This window comes from Petaurus breviceps, unplaced genomic scaffold (assembly GCF_028583685.1).
Source record: "Petaurus breviceps papuanus isolate PSGF00001 unplaced genomic scaffold, PetGlider_PUasm1.0 90977, whole genome shotgun sequence".
NCBI lineage: Eukaryota > Metazoa > Chordata > Mammalia > Diprotodontia > Petauridae > Petaurus > Petaurus breviceps.
In genome coordinates this window covers 193,876-213,138 of record NW_027187391.1, presented here as the reverse complement: position 1 = coordinate 213,138, position 19,263 = coordinate 193,876, and the positions used below count along the sequence as shown (strand labels likewise).

Sequence of the window (19,263 nt, the reverse complement as noted above, 5' to 3'; positions counted from 1 at the left end):
AATGTAAACTCTTGAGTGCATGGATAGTCTCACTTGCTTATATTTGTATCCCCCGTGCTTGGCTCAGTGTATGACAAATAGTAAGTCCTTAACAAATGACTTTTTATTCAGTTGTTCATAGTAGAGGAGGACAAGAGGCATCTTATATTCTTCTTTGGGTCTCTCACAGTACCTGACACAGAGCCTTGCACATATAAGTGTTCAATAATATTCACTCAGTTGGATTAAATGGTGTATAACCGAAGATTATTTTGAAGGTATAGATACCAACTAGAAAATTTGTAGTCTGCTTAAAACTGCTTATAAGAGTTATGATGGGCCTCAGACCATGACTGACAGTGTTTCATTCCTTCCATTCTTTCATTTCAATAACTAGAATTTTTTTTTATCAAGCACCTTCTTTGTATAGTGTACTTAGGGAGATAGAAAAATCACTTAGACATGTTTCTTGCCCTCCCAGAGCATACAATCTTGAAAAGAAGAAATAACAAAAATATGCAGTACTATCGTACAGAATTAAATATAAAAAGACTTAAGAAAGGTTAAGAGTATTATATAGGGTTGGATCATAGAAATATTATTGTATTGACTGAGGAGAATAAGTGAGAGCTCAGGGGTAGAGCAGGTAAAGGATGAATAGGATTTCAGAAGGCAGAAATGTGGGAGACTACTCCAAGTGTAAGTAAAGAGTCTGAAATCATAGGACCTGGATTTGAATCCTGCCTCTTTTACTTACTACTTAAGTGCCTTTTGGAAATGAATTTCACCTTTATGGACCTCAGTTTCCTCATCCATAAAATGAGGAGGTTGGACCACATGATCTTTCAGGGCTCCCCCCACCCCCAGCACCAAACTCATGATTCCACTGCCACAGAGCACCTTAAAGGCTAAGCTAATGGCCATGCTCCACTCATCCTTTCCTAGTCACTTGGGCTTAAAGGGTGTAGTGGTGGAATATCCTCAGGCGTATTGTCAGGACACAGAGTCCTGTCAACTCCAAAAAGAATTCTCTAATCAGTTTTGATTGTGTTAGTCATCCACATGCAACCCTTTCTGGATGATTGTATCTAGTGCTTTTGACGACCTATTAAATTGTATCACAATTGATTAAAAGAATATTCTGACATTTCTTGGATAATTGCAAGTTGAATCTAACTCCTGTTGCATCAGGAGACAGTCTGCTACAGTAGAAAAAAACTACCCTTGGAGTCAGAAGTCCTTGATCCAATTATAACTGTGAGGAAATCAGATAACTAAATCACATAACTTCTCTGATCATCCTTTTCTTTATCTGTAAAATAGGCCTATAATACTTGCAGTAACTGGGTAATTGTAAGTGCATCAAGTGAAATAATGAATATGAAGTGCTTTGTAAACCCCAAAGTCTATAAAAATGTAAGCTAACATTGTCCTCTATAATGGCTGCATAAAATGGGTTGAATAATACTATAAGAAGTATGGAGCACATTTGAATCCTGGCTTCTGACATGTCTATTCATTATGCTGATCTATCCATCTTCTTTTGATCTATTTATCTATCAATCTGTTATCTCTATCTTGGTCTCTTTATGTCAATTATGTATTGAAATAGCATGAACATTTGTCTATCATTTATCTTCTATTTACCTTCTGTTTCTACTTTTCTACCAGTCTATGACAGTAATTTCTATATATACCTACATGCTTTTAGTGTCTCCTGCTGCTGCACCCCCAATGTTCTGCCCTCTGACCAAAAATAAATACAGTGACTTAATCCAAGAAAATGTTCACTTTTTTGCCCCTGCAGGCTCCACCTCTCTGCCAGAAGAGGAATCTGTTCCCTGACCCAAGCATCATGATTACAGTTACATAGAGTTTGTCTCCCTTTCAGTGTTCTCTTCATTTGCCTTATTTTAGACACTCTGTATATTTTTCTGGTCTTCCTCAGGCCTATGCTTTTAAGAGGCAGAAAGCAGGCCAGCTGAATTGATAGGATGCTGTCTACTCTGATATAAAATGACATGTGCTGAGCAAAACTCATCCTTTGATGGACTTGTGTTTTCCCACCCATGCTGTGACATGTTAACTTCAGGTACATTCTTTAATCTTTGTATCTTCCCACCATTTTTGTCCATCTATTCAAGCATTCCAAACACATTTTGGTTTCCCTTGCTCTCTGGCTGGATAAGAATCAAATGATCTTTCCTACTTAACTAGTTTGAAGCCCCACTTGCTATTTCTAGCTTTTGTTCAACTTCTGTTCTTGGTTCTGATGCTTGCCTCTGCCCCTTTCCTCATTGAACCATAGTGGTTTCTCAGCCAACAAGCAGGGCCAGGCCCTTTTGGACATAGTTATAGCTCCACAGCCCAACACTCCTTTATTCCACTGGTAACAGGGCATAAGTCAAAAATGACATTGTCTATTCCGATGTGACCAGTAGTCATATACCATTTTTTAGTAATCTTGAGATATTTTTTAATCGTATGGTACAACTCAAATTATTTATAGCTCCCAAAGCTTACAGTGGTGTCAGATGCTTTGAGGAGGTGCATGAATGTGTTATAAAAGTCTTTTCCCATATCAGACATGCAGCATAAAGCATGCATGGTATGTAACATTGTAAAGCCATGGTGGGATTCTAGGCATCCACAATTATCATTTATTAATGGATACAAACAACCGCTAAACATCTCCTCTAGTGCCTCGTTGTGGGGTGGAGGTGACCTTAGGCTTTTGAGACTGGCAAGAAGAACACAAGCTTTGGCAAGAACTACCAACTTGGCAAGGCTTCAGGCATGGGCCAGTGAAGGACCAACGATGTCTTTTGTCTAAAGACTATTCTCTCACTAGGTTCAGAGAGGCTCATCCCCAGGATGGCCACAGAGCGATAGATTTGTTGGCTACAGCAAAGTCCCAAAGAGCAGGTCAAGTCATAGAGGAATTGCTATTTGCTTTGGGGAAGGGGTGTACCCACATCACAAAATCATAGATCCTTGAAATATTGAAACATTATGGACACAAATGGATTTAGGCTAGCCTTTTGCCACAGTGGAAAACATTGGGATGCTATGATATGTGCAAAAACCAACTTTCTTGCAAAAAAATGCTAATGGTGGTAGTGATTTTGAGATCTCACGTTTCTTCAGGCTGCTACATATTGAAAAGGCCTGTGAATAGTCTAAGCATTAGTACCATCTTTCCTTTTTTCCTGCCTGAAATTCTGTACCCTTGAAGCTTTATGTTCTTCCTTTTTCTCTGATGGTAACAGTGACTTATTAAAAATTTGGAGTAGACAGTATCTCAATGCTTATTGACTGGCTAACTGATTGACTTCTTTTGTCTTGCAAGGCATCATCTTTGATGGAAGAAGGTAAATTAAGAAGGTGGTTGAAATATTTTGCAAGATTTTCTCTGGATGTGAGTGAATTCTTCCTTGCTTTGTAGTGGTGTGACAGAAATATTTCTCTGAAATTGTGGCCACATGTTCCAATTACAGTAATATTCCAACCCAGAATATTTCTTTAGAATATTGATAAAATTCCTTTTACCTTAGATTATTTCATTTTTACCTTAATAGTGATATTTTTTTCCAATCTCCCATGCTTTCCCCCTTCCTTTCTATTGTGACTCATTTATATAGTTTGTAAAAAGGAAATATTGGCATTTGTTAATAATTTGTTTCTTGGACAATGACCTAAAAGATATTCCAAAGGATCATATCTTGGTTCCCCTCAGGGGAAGCAAAAATACAACTAAATCATCCTACTCAAATGTTGTTGTTGTTTTTTTGAAAGACACTTTCTGAAAAGGAGTTTATAGCTTTTTCTTGAAAAATTCACCCCTACTTTGTTACTTACTGAGAATTAAGCTAGTTACTCTACATTTAGGAAATTTATTCATCAGGTATTCCATATCACTTATAATAAGAGGAATGTAAATCAAAATGACCCTCTGAGGTTTCACGCCACCCTTTGTAGACTGACAAAGAAAACAAAAGATGAGAATGGTCAGTGTTGGCAGGAATCAAGGGAAGACAGTCTCTATTGTTGGTGAAACTCTGAATCAGTACAACCGTTTTGGCATTATGCAAGTAAGGTGACTAAAATTTCTATATCCTCTAACCTAGAGATTCCCCTAAGCTTATACCCCAAGAAGTTCATTGATAAGAAGAAAGTCTCCATATACATAAGAATATTTATAACAGCGTTTTTTATGATAGGAAAGAATTAGAAACAAAATAGTTGCCTATCATTTGGGTAATGGCTAAACGATTGTAGTACATGAATATAATGGAATCTTAGTATACTGTAAGAAATGATAAATGTGATAGGTATCAAAAAGCATAGAAAGATTTACAAGAACTGATGCAAAGTGAAGTAAACAGAGTCAAAAACAATACCCATGACTACAGTGTAAATGGAAAGAACAATCAAAAGCAAATATTACAAAAGTACAAAACAGGCATGGCTTGAAAGAAGAGATATGAGAAGACACTTCCACCCACACCCCTTCTGCAGGAGTGAGATGCATATGGGAGTGAAACCACATACATATTCAGACATTTTTTAATGTATCAATTGATTGGTTTTCTGATATTTTCTCTTTTTCTTTAAAATATTATTTATTATAAAGATAGAAGGACAGATATTGGAAAAATTTTGTGATATATAAAAATTAAATATCTTTAAAATTGGAAGTTTATTTCATCAGTAAAAGGGAATAACCCCTAACTTATACTCTGCAATGTATAATAGTAACAATAACTATCCTTAAGTATTATTTTGAAATATAAAACTTTTATCAAATACCTCTCATGTGGAAAGTTATTTTGAGCAAATCGTTTAGCTTTCCCAGCCCTCAGTTTACTCTTCTGTAAAATGAGAAAATTAGATTAAATGATATTTAAGGCCCTTCCCACCCTTTAAAAAATCTGTGAGACTATTTTGAGTACTATATAAGATGCTAGAGAGGAAAACTACAAACACAAAAACTTTTCATGAGGATTTGTATTTATGTTGACTCAGTGATGAATGTCAGAGTCATAATAATCTACAATTTTGAAATTTGAAGAAGTCATCAAATATTAATGGGTCATTGAATCTAACCAATTTGTCCCTAACCAAGAATCTCTTCTACAAAATCTCTAACAAGTGGTTACTCAGATACTTCTTGAAGACCTTTAGTGATGGAGAATACACTCCCTACACAGACAACCCATTCACTTTTAGAATGACCTAATTGTTAATACTTGGAGCTGAAATCCGACCTTTATTTCTCAATATGAATCATCTTTGATGATTATGATCTGGGGGACCAAGAGATGATCCTTTAAAAATATCTTTTGGTCCATCGTCCAAGAAGCAGATTGTAAACAAGTACCAGAATTTCCATTTTGCAGATCATATAGCACCATGTAGTTCTTTTATTCTAAAAATAATATAAAGTACTCCTTCTTTTTTAGAGAAATGTGAAAATAACTTAGAATCATGACATTTCTTTCACTTAGAAATAGCTACAGAATCAATTTTTACCTTAACATGCTTCCTATCTGCAAAGACCAAAAGATTACACTTAGCGATTTAATTAAGATAAATTGTACTTAGGCACAATTGGTTATTCTAATTTAACTGTTATTTTTAATTGACCTTCTCCCTGTTATGTTTGTGTAGAACTTTCTACCTAATCCAGTTTCCTTCATCAAATAAATTAATTCACTTGGTTTGGCACCATATTGAATTGTCCTTTGTATTTAGATTGTTGCTACTGCTATTACTGTCTCTGTATGAGGCTGAAAATAGTGATTCAGTTCAATTTAATAAACATTCATTAAGTACCTATGATATTTAGTACAGCAGTGTACATCTGTAATTCTAGCTTCCTGGGAGATAAAATATGGCAGATCTCTTGAGCCTAAGAGTTCTGAGCTGCAGTGGGCTATGCAGTCTGAGTGGCATCAAATGGCAAGTCCCTGGGAACAGTGGGGCCCCTAGACTGCCCAAGGAGGGGTGAACTAGCCTTGGTCAGAAACAACAGATAAAAGCTACTATGCCAGTTACTGGTAGAATTGGGCCTATGAGTAGCTGCTATGTTTCCTTGCTAGGTGAGATGAGAAGACCCAGTCTTTAAAAAAAATACTATAAAAACAAACAAATGAATGAATTTGATGTATAGTGCATTGTATTATATTCTAGTAATGTAAAAATGAAGTAGTATTTAATTTCTGCCCTCAAGAAATTTACAGATTAATCAAGGGGAACAAAAAAATACAGAGGTAAAGATAATACAAATCAAAATGTGATAAGTGTAAAGAAGTGGTCAGAACAAAGTAGCAGGAAAGATATCCAGAAAAAAGATTGCTTACAGCTGTAGGGTTATGGAAGGCTTGAAGGAGGATATGATACTTGAGCTAGGCTTTTAGAAAAGTAAGAATTTTAGCACTGAGGGGCATGAAAAGAGCCCATTCAGTAGTGGGGGATGGCATGTGCAAAGAAGGAAAGGACAAAAGGAACTCAGAATAGCAAATAATCTCATTAGAATGAAATATAGAGGATATGAAGAGAAATAATATGAAATAAAACTAGAAATGTAGAATCAAAGACTCTCAGGTCTGAACAAGATGGCAGAGACCATATAGTCCAAGCTGTATAACAATCCTTTCTACAACCCAAAGGACAGGGAATCATTCAACCTTTGCTTAAAACCTGGTAGTGAGCAAGCATCATTTAACTTCTTGAGCAACCTACTTAGGGACAGCAGTTGTTAGGTATATTTCCTTACATGGAGCCTAAATCTGCTTCTTTGAGGTAAGTGCAGCTAAAAAAAAGGTACATTTAATGTAGAAAATCCCAGACTTGGGAGCTGCTCCTCTGTCCTGCTCAGGTCTTGCCATGAGCATCTTGGATTGAGGTACTAGATGCTTCTAATAAATTTATGCTTTATATAATAACAAGATAAATATATAAATCTCCTTCTCTGTGCCTTCCACTTGCTGCTCCTAGCTCTGTCTTCTGGGGCCAGTCCAAGCAAAATACTTCTATACCCTCTATCATATAATGTCTCTTTCTCTTCAGACTTGTTTTCTCCAGTTTTTTCAGTTGATCATCACATGGCACCACCTACATTCTCATCGTTATCTGAGTCATCTTTCCTTTGGTTACACCCTAACTTGTCAATGTCCTTCAAAAAAAGATGGCTCCCAGAACTTGCCACAGTATTTCAGGTATGGCCTGACAAGTGAAGGGAATAGCAGGAGTATATGGGTTCATGAGATCAATGGAGATAAAAGAGACACCTCTTTTTTTATATGGAAGAGAAAGCTGAGGCCCAGAGAAGTGCCTGTTGTAAATTCTTATGACTTCAAACCCAGTGCTCTTTCTACTATAGTATTGGTTTTCTAGATACCTTGCTTCTTTTACTGCTAGGATTACCAATGCCATATGAGAATAGCATTATCTCTTATGATTGTCATCTCATATAGTTGAGTCACATTGAGCTTGGAGTCCACAAAACCCCTGTGATACTTTCCTTCATAATCCTTCCAAGAAAGGAAATGTGGTTAGTTGGGTATGACTTGTTCTTCTTGATGGAGACATATTAGGTCTCAGTAATCCCTGTTTCCCTTTGCAAATACATATAAACCATCCTTTTAGTAAAAATATTCTATTTCATCAGTAAAAATTTGTAGAACTCACTGGATCATGGTTTGCAGAATATTTCTTCTTCCTTTTTTTAAAATTGGGGGCAGCATTTTAGCTTCACTAATCCATTGATACTTGTCTTCAGAATGGCTCAGCTGTTGTCTTCTGTCTGTCCTCTGCCAGTTCTTTAAGTACCTTAGATATATTTCATCTAAAACTGGTGATGAATTCACTGAAAGCAGCTAAGTGCATTTCCCCTATCCTTCTTGTATTTACTTATCTTGAGTTTCAACATACTATCAATTTTTCATTTTGTGTTTCTCATTCTAAGATCACATAAGTTGGAGCCACATTGCAGAAAACCTCAAATGCCCATCTAAAGAGTAGGTATTTTATTCAGTAAGGAGGAGCCAGAAGTTTTTCAGTGACACTAACAAACCTTCATGTTTGCAAAGTGTTGGTAGTAGTATAAGGTATGGATCAGAGAAGAGACAGACTAGAGGCAAGGAAGCAGTTAGGAGGCCAATAAAGATTACTAAAGCATCAAACAGGACTTTTCACATCATACATCACTCCTTCCCCACCCCTATACATACATACATATAGTTACATGCAGAGTTCTCTATGTTTTAATCCTCACCAGCTACATAGTGTGGTAAGAACACTCTACCTGCCTCAGGAGATGTGGGGCTGAATCCTAGATCTACAACCTCCTAGCTATGGGCCTTTCAGTATGTTATTTTATGGGTCCCTGTTTCCCTCTCTGTAAAGAAGATAATATCTATACTACCAGAATCATCAGAGTCTTGTGAGGGCAGCAAGAGAAAGAATGTAATAACTTCTTCAGATATGAAGTTATCATCATCATCATCATTCCCTTTGCTCAAAAGATGCCACTTTTGTTTCTAACACCCCTAGAAGATGTGGGCTCTGAGCCTCCTAAGGACAGGGTACTAATTCAGATGACCTCTTGTGGGTCTTTCCAGTTCTGTGATTTTGTGCAAACAGTCTGTGTAAATGGATTTTAACAGAAGAGGAGTCTTACTTTAATCGTCTGCTTTTACATTTCTCTTTAACTATCCCATTACCAAATCATATAGCTATCATAGAATTTAGCAAACTAGAGATGAGCTAGTCCATACCCCTCATTTTATAGGTAACAAAACTGAGTCTTAGAGAGGTTAAGTGACTTGTCTAAAGTCATATAGTAAGTAATGGAGCCAGAGTCAAACCCAGATTCCCTGACTCCAAAACTCATTTTTCCCCCCAGCATATTACATTGACCCCCTCACACTTAATTTTAAATGGCTAACTTATGTCAAATTTTGCATAAAGGTCAAAGGGAAATTGAAAGAGAAATACAAACATTTAATTTATATATTTTCTATAATTATAATACAAGTCTAAGACTTTTGAATTTTGGGGGGAGATAGCAAATTCAGGACATCTGCCTTTGAGAAAAAAATTGAAATTTAAGAAATTAAAATTTCTTCATCTTTAACTAAAAAAGATTGCTTTCCCCTCACCCCCAAAAGGTATAATTGTACCCATTGCAATGGGTTCTGTCTAGTAAACCAGAATTTTGTTGCTAATATTCACACATATGGGAAATATGACCTAATCAGACCACAGATATTTTGCTGCATTCCATGGTGTCTCATTTATTTGTTTAATTTGAAACTATGGCAACTGGATTCCAGCACTTTAGGGTTTTGCACAGACCTACAGTAGGATCTGCGTGGTTTCAGTTTGGCATCTAGCACCACGTTCAATTGAAGACATATGCACAGACTGACTGACTAGATTTGTTACCTGGCTTTCTGCATTGGATTGATATTTAATATATGCATCAGCAATATCCAAAGCAATTTTCAGCAGCCATTTTAGGGAGATGATTAGCATGTTTTTCTTTTTTTCCCTGTTACCTTTATTTACTTTAAATTTTCTTGGCATATCTTTTAAAGGCTATTTGATTTTAAAACAGGCTGTATCTCCACACAAAGCACACCCATCATAATGACTAATATATTGACCTACTGCCATAGCCGTGCTGTTTCATGCCTGCTACTCTGCAGATGACAAGGCTTTGGAAATAACCTTGAAACTTAACTTCTGCCAAGTTAATGAAATATGGATATCCAAAAAGGAATGTTTTAAAATCAATTCAGGGAAGTATTAGTGGACTGAGCCACTTGACTTGACATTTGATTATTGTTATTTTTAGTCATATCTAGCACTATCAAATGGAATATATATATATATTTTTTTTACAAATTATTCTTTTTAACACCTTCATGAGCTAAAGTTGCATAATTGCATGTAAATTTTGCATAGTAAATTGCATTGCCCATTCTGCTGTTTCCTTAGGTTATTCCTTTCTTTTGCTAATGGTGAGAATAGGAGTGAAGAATAATGGAGTGACATTGAGCTAACATATTTAGGAGGAATGGCATCAAAGACAGAAAAATGAGATAGGCTTTTGAGAGTGGGGTTGTGAGTAGTAGGAGGTAGAAAAATAGATTTAAGAAGGAAAAGGAATTCTAACCAGTAAACTCCTCACATTATAATAATAATTATTATTATTATTATTAGCATTTATATGTTTTGCAAAGAACTTTATATATATTAATTATCTCCTTTGATTCTTACAACAACCTTATGAAATAGCTTATTATAATAATTATTTATTATAATTAGATATTATTCAAGCTTATTATGGTTATTATTATCCCCATTTGTAGATGAATAAACTAAAAGCAAGAGAAGCTAAGTGACTTGGCCAGGGTCACATGGTTAGTAAGTGTATGGGATAGGATTTGAGCACAGGTCTTACTGACTCTTAAGTCCAGCACTTTATCCACTCTGCCACCTAATGTCTGTCATTCCTGCCATTTCAGGCGGTAAGTTCTGTAAATATGGAGGGACACTTTTTTCATCTCAACATAGAAATGGTTAGAAAACTCATCTAGGGCACTTAGTTGATACTAAAAATAGATAAAGGATCAAAACAGCTCTTAGGTACCACATCTTACTGGTAAGATTGGCTAACATGACAAAACAGGAAAATGATAAATGCTGGAGAAGATGTGGGAAAATTGGAACACTAATGCATTGTTGGTGGAATTGGGAACTGGGCCAACCATTCTGGAGAGCAGTTTGGAACTATGCTCAATAGCTATAAAAATGTGCATACCCTTTGAACTAGCAATACCTCTTCTAGGGCTATATCCCAAAGAGATCATGAGTGGGAGGAGGATCTGTATGTACAAAAATATTTGTAGCAACTTTTTTTGTGGTGGCAAAGAACTGGAAATCAAGGGGATGCCCATCAGTTGGGGAATGGCTAAACAAGTTGTGGTATATGAATGTAATGGAATACTATTGTGCTATAAGAAATGAGGAGCAGACGGGCTTCATAATAATCTGGAGAGACTTATATAAAATTGATGCTGAATGAGGGGAGCAGAACCAGGAGAACATTATAAACAATTACAGACACATTGTGTCTGTGATGACTAATTTTGATAGACTGGGCTCTTCTCAGCAATGCAAGGTTATAAGAAACTCTAAAAGACTCATGATGGAAAAAGTAAAACATAGAAAATCCACATCCAGAGAAAGAATTATGGAGTCTGAATGCAGATTGAAGCAAACTACTTGCTCTCTCGCTTTATTGTTTTGTTTCTTCTTCCTTGTTCATTCCATTGGTTATAATTCTTCTTTACAACTTGACTAATGTTTAATGTGAGATATATGTAGAACCTATATCGGATTGCATGCCACCTTTGGGGGGGGGGATGAGAAGGAGGGGAAGAAAATTTGGAACTCAAAAATTTGTGGAACTGAATTTTGTAAACTAAAAGTAAATACGTTTTTTAAATTAGATAGAATAAAGAAAATAAAAATGGAAATGGAAAATATTTAACAAAATCAATTAAAATGCAATAGAAAAAAATAAAAATAGATAAAGGTTTTTGTGGATGATATCAGCTCATATTATAGGTATTTCTATAACATCTGGAGGAATGAGCCATGGTAGTGCACACTAGCTGCCCACATCAGACTTTATTTTCTCTGTTTTACTTAAGTGATTTTCTATATTTGGGTAGAATAAATTCATAGTTTAAACCTTCATTGGGATTCAGTAATCTAATCTCTTCAATGGATTTGTATGATTTTGGAAAAGTCATACAGAATAAAGGAAACTAAATCAGACTTCTAGGGTTATTATAGACAGTAATGAGATAAAATATATAACATTTTGAGCTGCTTTTCATTGACTTAAAAAGGTAGCTTGAAACAATTTGATATATCCCTTAAGCCAGTTCACAGCTACTTCTATGAAATAAAATTGTAATATTTAATTAAGAAAAAGGAATTTAAGTTTCATAATACTGAGTGAACAGCCTTAAAAATTCTATCATTTATTTAGAAAATAATAACTAGCATTTACTGTTTTATATGTTTTATCTTATCTGATCTTCATAATTACCCTGCGAGGCAGGTGCTATTATTAATTCTATTTTATAGATGAGGAAATAGGCTGATAAAAGTTAACTTAGTTGACCAAGGTCACACAGCTAGTAAATGTAGAAGGTAGGACTTGAACTCAGGTCTTCTTGATCCCAAGTCTAATGCTCTGCCCACTCACTACAGTACCTACATACCTTTAAATATTAATCCTTACTATTGAATCAAGGGGAATATATAATGTAATAAAGTCTGCTTTATTATCAATATCAATTTCTTTTTGTTCTATGAAAGAATTTCCAGTATATTTATATTGTTACTCTTATCAGCTCAAACTGAGGTGACCAAAATGGACAAACTTTATTCTTTAAAATTAAGTCATTTTTTTTTTGTTTCCAGAACCATAGTTTTATAGTGTTACCAAATATAAATTAATATTTATATAAATATATATGTAATATATAAAATTGTAAACTATTCAATACTCTTTGCATTTGATGTTACAAATTCCTTTGAACATGAGTTTGAGGATTTTTTATTAGATATTGATGATTTTCAACTGCAGTTAAATAGGGAGCATCAAACTAAGGTGATGCAGTTCTGAGCGTGTCTTTAGCCAGGAAGAAATAGGTTCTAGATCCACCCATGATATATATATATACACACATGACCTGGACAACTGTAGCAGCAAGCACCCTAGCATACCCAGGGTGGCTGCCAACACAGGTTCTTAGATCTTCTTTTCTAAAGGAAAGCAACTCAAAATGGGTTAACAGTCTTGCTTTAATCAAGCACATGTCATTTACCTAGTTCAGGGGAAGAATGTCAGCACCCTGAACTTCAGAGAATACAAATAAATTATAAGCAGACAACAAATACAGAGAAACATCAGCAGACAGGCTTCCAACTGTCTGACCATTACATGCATACCTAGAAAGTTACCAGAGAGGGAAGTACCAACATCTGGGTTTTCAAAGCCAAAGGGCTCAACAGCTGCCCAGAGTCTCGGCTGGTCAAATCACACAACTCTTCTCAAAGTGAGCCCCAAAATAAAACCTCACATCAGGGTATTGATAGCCTTCTCCTGGCTCAGAGAATGTCACAGCCCCCTAGACCCACTGCCCAATCAAAAAGCAACAAGGTGTAGGCATTCCTGAAAAACAAGCCTCCTTCCATGGGCTCCATGTAACCACATTCAGCCTATTGGGGGCAGAGTATATTTTCAAATCTGGGAAGGTTCTCCAAGTCACACCTATCAAAGGGCCTAGGGGCAGGGAAGATCTTAGATTCCCATTCCTATAACAACAACTTACTTAATCTCTCAGTATTCAAGCAACTCTCTAAGACTTTAACATGTAAAACTGTTACTGATCTTCATATTTAGAAGGAATTTTCTTATTGGGACCTCCCTATATTAACAAAATTAACAATAATAATAATAACTAACATTTATATAATACTTACTCTGTGTCAGGCACTGTGCTCAGCACTTTACAACTATTACCTCATTTGACCCTCACAACAACCCTGGGAGGTAGGTGCTATTATTATCCCCATTTTACAGATGAGAAAAAGGAAAAGGAAATCATTGATCTGGACCAAAAAGAAACTAAGTAAAGGATATTAATTTGCTAAAGGGGAAATAAACAATTTTTTTTTTTCCGATAGCTTGGGAAAATCATTTAACTCTTGACTGTGAGCTCCTTAAGGGAAAGGATGGTATAATTTTTTATCTTCCTACCCCTAGCACACAGATAGGCAGATAACAAGTAGACAGCTATAAATGGCTGGTAGATTGAATCATTGATCTCAGACCATTTTCATCTTCTCTCAGTGTTATGTTTTGGAATGCTTGTGCTTCATCTATAATATGCTTTTTAAAATATCTAAAATATAATTGGACATAACTTCTAAAATACTGAGTCTTTAGTCCTTATTTAGAAGATAGCGCTATTTCAAGTCAGCTCCTAAAGTCCCATCTTTCTAAATTAAAGGTTTTGCAACCAAATGTAATGAAGAATAGAGAGTATGTTTCTTGTATCAGTGAACATTAACCATGAATAGGTCTATCCTCAATTGAATTATAGGTGAAAGGAGCCAGAGAGATAAAGGGCAGTGAGATAGTCTGAACAAGGCAGTCTTTGACTTGGGCCAACCACTAATGTCTACAAAGATTCTACTTTTACCGCAGTATTCAGTCTACCTGAAATACTGCTTTCCTCTCCAACCAGGTGTGGCTTATTAAGGCTAGGATTAAGTTCTGGGGAATTGTGAGTGTTTTGAAATAGCCATTTTGACCAGCATGATAGGGAACAAACTGGGAATTAACAAAAGAATTGCCAAGTAGGAGTAAGGATGCAGCTGATATGAGAGTGTTAATTTGTCATGGACCTGTTTAGCATAATAAGATGACTGTCTCTAACAAAGATCACCATTCTCAGAGTTGTAGCAGAGAAATATAACAGCTGGGCTTACCATAGGTTGATTGTTTGCAAGGCAGAAATATGAAGAGATCAAGGGAATGGAGGATTCTAAGGTGTTAGTGGGGGAATCATTGAAAGGGTTTATCATGGACTTTGGATCGTGTAGGGAGGTGAGGGAACTCAGATGAAGACTATGATAATGAATCTGAATGCTCACTATGGGAATGAACAGTAGGCCAGTAAGAATGATAGAATAGGAATGGGTGAAATTTAAAGGGTTTGTCCTTACAGAGGAGATTTTGAGTTTGACACCTTGGAAGTGGAGCAGTTATAAAGAATAATGATGTCCAGGATATGACCATATTGGTGGATAGCTGAAATTGGAGGGAGATGCAGATCACTAGAATTATAGTTTCTTTTTCACAGTTCATCTTCTGTGAACAGTTCATCACTGTTCATCACAGTTTCATCATCTTTGATGCCAGGGTTTTAGAAAGGTCATTAACATAGCTGTTGAAGTTATGGACACATACAATGATAGCAGTTGGCTTAGGAGCTAATGTTTAGATGGCTATAAATGAGAATAGAGGGAAGTGGTTTTTTTTTAAGAAAAGTGTATTGAAGACATTCTTGGTAAATATTAATATAATAGGATAGTTTGGATAAGCAGTAGTGGGAGGTAGAAGTTCTAATTTAGGATCTAACAGTTGTTGACTGTGTGACTTCCCTGCCTCAGCCATAGCAATGCTAGGGATCATTTTGTGATGGAAATAATATTAATGACACTTAACAGAAAAATTAGCTGTGTGGCCTTAGACAAGTCACTTAACCCCAATTAACCCAAAAATTAGCCGTGTGACCTTGGACAATTGCCCTCCAAAAAGGAAAAAAAATCACTTCTTAAAAAAAAAAAGAAATTTGAAAAGCCGTGTAACCTTGGGCAAGTTACTTAACCCCAATTGCCCTCCAAAAGGCAAAAAGAATAATAATAATATTAATGCATTGCTTTAAAAATTAAAAAAAAAACAGGGGCAGCTAAGTGGCGCAGTGAGTAAGAGCGCCAGCCCTGGAGTCAGAAGGACCCAGGATCAGTTCCAGCCTCAGATACTTAGCATCTACACAAAATAACTGGCAATATAACCTTGGGCAAGTTACTTAACCCCAATTGCTTTAAAAAAAATAAAATAAAATAAACCATATAGCATATACCAGGATTCATAATTTTCTAAGTTTTTGCAAATATGTCTATAGTGTTTAACAGTCTATGAATGATTGGAAACTGAGAGTAATTGGAATATGAGTTTCCTTTGGGTTAAAATGGAATAAAATATAGTTCACATTTTAAAATCTATTTTCCACAGAAAGGATTTCTAGTTGTCTAATTTTTAGATTTTTAATGTTTTATTTTGTTTTCTTGGACTTGAGCAGTTTCCCATAAATCCTATAAGCAGAAGCCAGTAAGCTGAATCATGATCTTACACATTTTTGTGGCTTCTTCTCCAAGAACACTATGGAAATATGAGGTTGGTTGTTTTTTTATTTTTATTAGCTGTCTTTGAGAAACATGGAAAATGCATTTCTACCTTAAGGAAAAAATGAAGTTAAAAATATCATGCTTTTGATGAAAAGTTCTTACTTGAAGGCATGATTTCAGCATATCATCATAATACTTTGATAAAAGTTATTGTAGGAAATTCTCATCTTACAAACCTGTTTTTCTCCCTAATGGTCATTTGTAAGCCAGTTGTTTGCAACATGGAGCACATTTCCCCCAAGGGAACAGATAGAGAGAATTTAGGTTCTGAGGCTATCACAAGCTGAATTCAGTTCAGCAAAATCAGCAAAAATGTATTAAACATCTACTGTGCTAAGTTCTGGGAAATATACAAAATTATGTAGTCTGGTTGAAATAGTGTACATTTTCTGTGAAAAATAACAGATAATGCTGTTGCAATTCTAGTAAAATTTTTATTAAAAAACTCCATGCTTGTTTCATTATTTTTAGTGATTGAATCAGTGTGGATGTGTCTTCCACTAACACAGAACCAATACCTCCATCCCTTTATGAATTCTTGTGAACAGAAACAGATGAGATTATCCTGCAGCCAGCTTTCTGGTGAAAAGCTTCTCTGAACTTTGCTAGTCTGAAACAATAGATGTAAGATCTGCTGCTGGGTTGACACAGTAAGCCTTTCCAGTTTCATTGGACCTGCCAGGAGTTTGGCTCCAGGGCTATAGCCAACAAGAATGTAGAATCACCTATTCTATATTCATGCCACAGTGAGGCATCGGGGTTGGATCTGAGTGGAAGGAGCAAACCATGAAAGGTAATAAGACCAAATGAAGAGTTTTTAAAATGTTCTTTATTACTGATGCTCTAGAAAAGCAATTATAATTTGAATATGAGGAGGCAGGTGGAGACTACCAGATCATGAGCTCCTTGACAGAACCAATAGACTCTGTCTTGTACTTCTCTGTGCTCCACACAATGCTGAATATAGAGCCTGGACATAATAGTAAGTGTTTGTTAAATGCTTATCAAAATGCTAAAGGACCTTCTGGACACTCTCAAGGACTATAGATATCTTCCCAACTCTATATCTAGTTCTCTACCCATTATTCCACACTGCCTTTCCTTCCAAAATCATAGTGGTAGGAGGTAAGATATTAACTTTGGAGAATAACTACCGTGTTTCCCCGATAATAAGACCTATCCCAAAAATAAGCCCTCCCCTTACTGTGTAAGATTCCTCTAAAATAAGCCCTCCCCCGAAAATAAGCCCTATTGAGATTGCTACTGTAGTGAAGGTGATCCCCTGCGCTACATTACGGTACCCTCTGTATGCACCGTCCCCCCCCCCCCGCCCTGGTGAAACGCACGCCACGCTCCGAGCTGCATCCAATCAGAGCTGCAGCATTATTGAATTCATTATTGAATAAAGGTACATTTTTTGTTCACATTTACCTGTTTATTAAAATTGCTGTCAATGTTCATTAAAATAAGCCCTCCCCTGAAAATAAGCCCTCTGGTGTTTTTCTGTCCAAAAAAAAAAATTAATAAGACAGTGTCTTATTATCGGGGAAACACGGTAGTAGGTCGGTTTAGGTCAAACAGAGTACTTACAGAGGAATAGTATGAAGTGTCTAAAAAAATGGGTGGGAACCAGATTGTACACTAATCCCACATTGGAAAAGTAAATGAGTTTGTAGATGAAGATATTCCAGTGAGAAAATTCAAAAGGCTTCTGGGGACACTAAGAGGTTAAGTTACTTGTCCAGGGTCATATCACCAGTGTGTCACCAAAACAGTACTTGAAAATCTTGGTCTTCTTGATTTCCTGACTGACTCTCAAATCTTGTAGGGGTCCCCTGAGACCCTTTCCTGAATGGGATATATGAAGTCAAAGCTATTTTCATAATAATAATGACATTTTGATTCCTAATATGGTCAGTAGCCTTCGAAAAACATAAATAAAAACTCTTGGGTCCTTGATAATTTTTCAAAATGTAAAGGAGTCCTGAGACTAAAATGTTTGAGAATTGCTGCTCTGAGTCAATCCATAATTCCAGTAAAGAGTTTTTATAAACATGTGTAAACAATAATGTATACTGAGAAATTGATTTCTCATTTCTCAAAGCCAAAATGGAGAGTTTCAGGTAGTCACCTTGTGAATAGCTAATATCTCTGGAAGTATCTCTCACCTTCAACTTGAGTCTTTGGCTGCAGTGTTAGTCTTTTAGGAGAAAAGCTAAGTGTAATTTTCCCCCCTTACTGGTTAGCTCATTTTATTCCTCACCACTTCCAGGCCTGCAGTAATACCACTTTCCTGAGAGACTCTGAATCTCTTCATTTTCCTTCATCCACTTGGCACCAAGAGCAGTAACATTCCCCAAAACACTTTACTTACTGTCATCACTACCTTCAGAAGCAGCACCCCAAGCCACCCGGGACACATCAGTGCTTCTCCAGGAAGCAGGGCAAGTAAACAGGCTCATCTGTGCTAATTCACACAGAATCAGAACTCAGAAGACCAGGGAAATGGAAGCAGGTATATTTGGAACCAAAGAGGAGGTTGGGTATCATGAAGTGTTGGTCAGGGTTTGGGAGATAATAAGAGGTTAACTCTGTTGGTGAGTATGAGAACTAAGTTGGCAAGTCTTGAATAGACACAAACTATGGTTTTAATAAAAAAAAAATACATCCCTATAGTTTTGAAATATATATGCAAAGTGCTTTTTCCTTACAACCACCTGTGAAGTAGATAATGAAAATAACATTATCTTTGACAGATGTGGAAACTGAGGCTGAGAGTTAACTTGCCCTAGATTGTACTCCTTGATAGGTTAGAAAAGAATGAACAGTGAAATTCCACAGATAAAATCCCCAAAATAATTTTAACTGCAAGTTTCATTCTCTCTTATTCCTATTAAAACCCTTTCCAAAAGCTGCAGGTGGTAAACAAAATTGTCTTGTTCAAGGTTCATCTTTCATTATCCTCACTTCCCTTTGATCCTGGTGCTTCTGAATAATGATGCAACTTTATGGGGGAATGGAAGGCAGAAGAAAACTAGGGGCCTAAGAATGTATCTTCTCCCATATTCCCAAATCACTTCCCCAAATATTCAGATTTGACTAAATAGTCCATATAGTATGGTCGTGGTTTTTAGGCAAAGGGGTATCTGTTGAGCAAGAAAACCGGAAAAGATTTAGTAAGAATATTTGAAAGGAAAGTAATTTCCAAGCTATTGGGTT

The 19,263-nt window shown here is 36.1% G+C and overlaps 1 protein-coding gene across 5 annotated transcripts in view; it reads left to right on the top strand.

Annotated features, from left to right (window-relative positions):
• Window positions 1-19,263, top strand: part of AIG1 (androgen induced 1) — a 326,437-nt gene that overhangs the window by 135,927 nt on the left and 171,247 nt on the right. The window contains exon 4 of one of the 5 annotated variants that reach the window (XM_069077429.1): window positions 3,329-3,439. The exons of the other annotated variants lie outside the window; for them this stretch is intronic. Coding sequence (XP_068933530.1) covers window positions 3,329-3,424 — 96 coding nt within the window. The 3' untranslated portion in view covers window positions 3,425-3,439. Of the gene's footprint in view, window positions 1-3,328; window positions 3,440-19,263 lie in introns of those variants that run through there. 5 annotated transcript variants of the gene reach the window in all.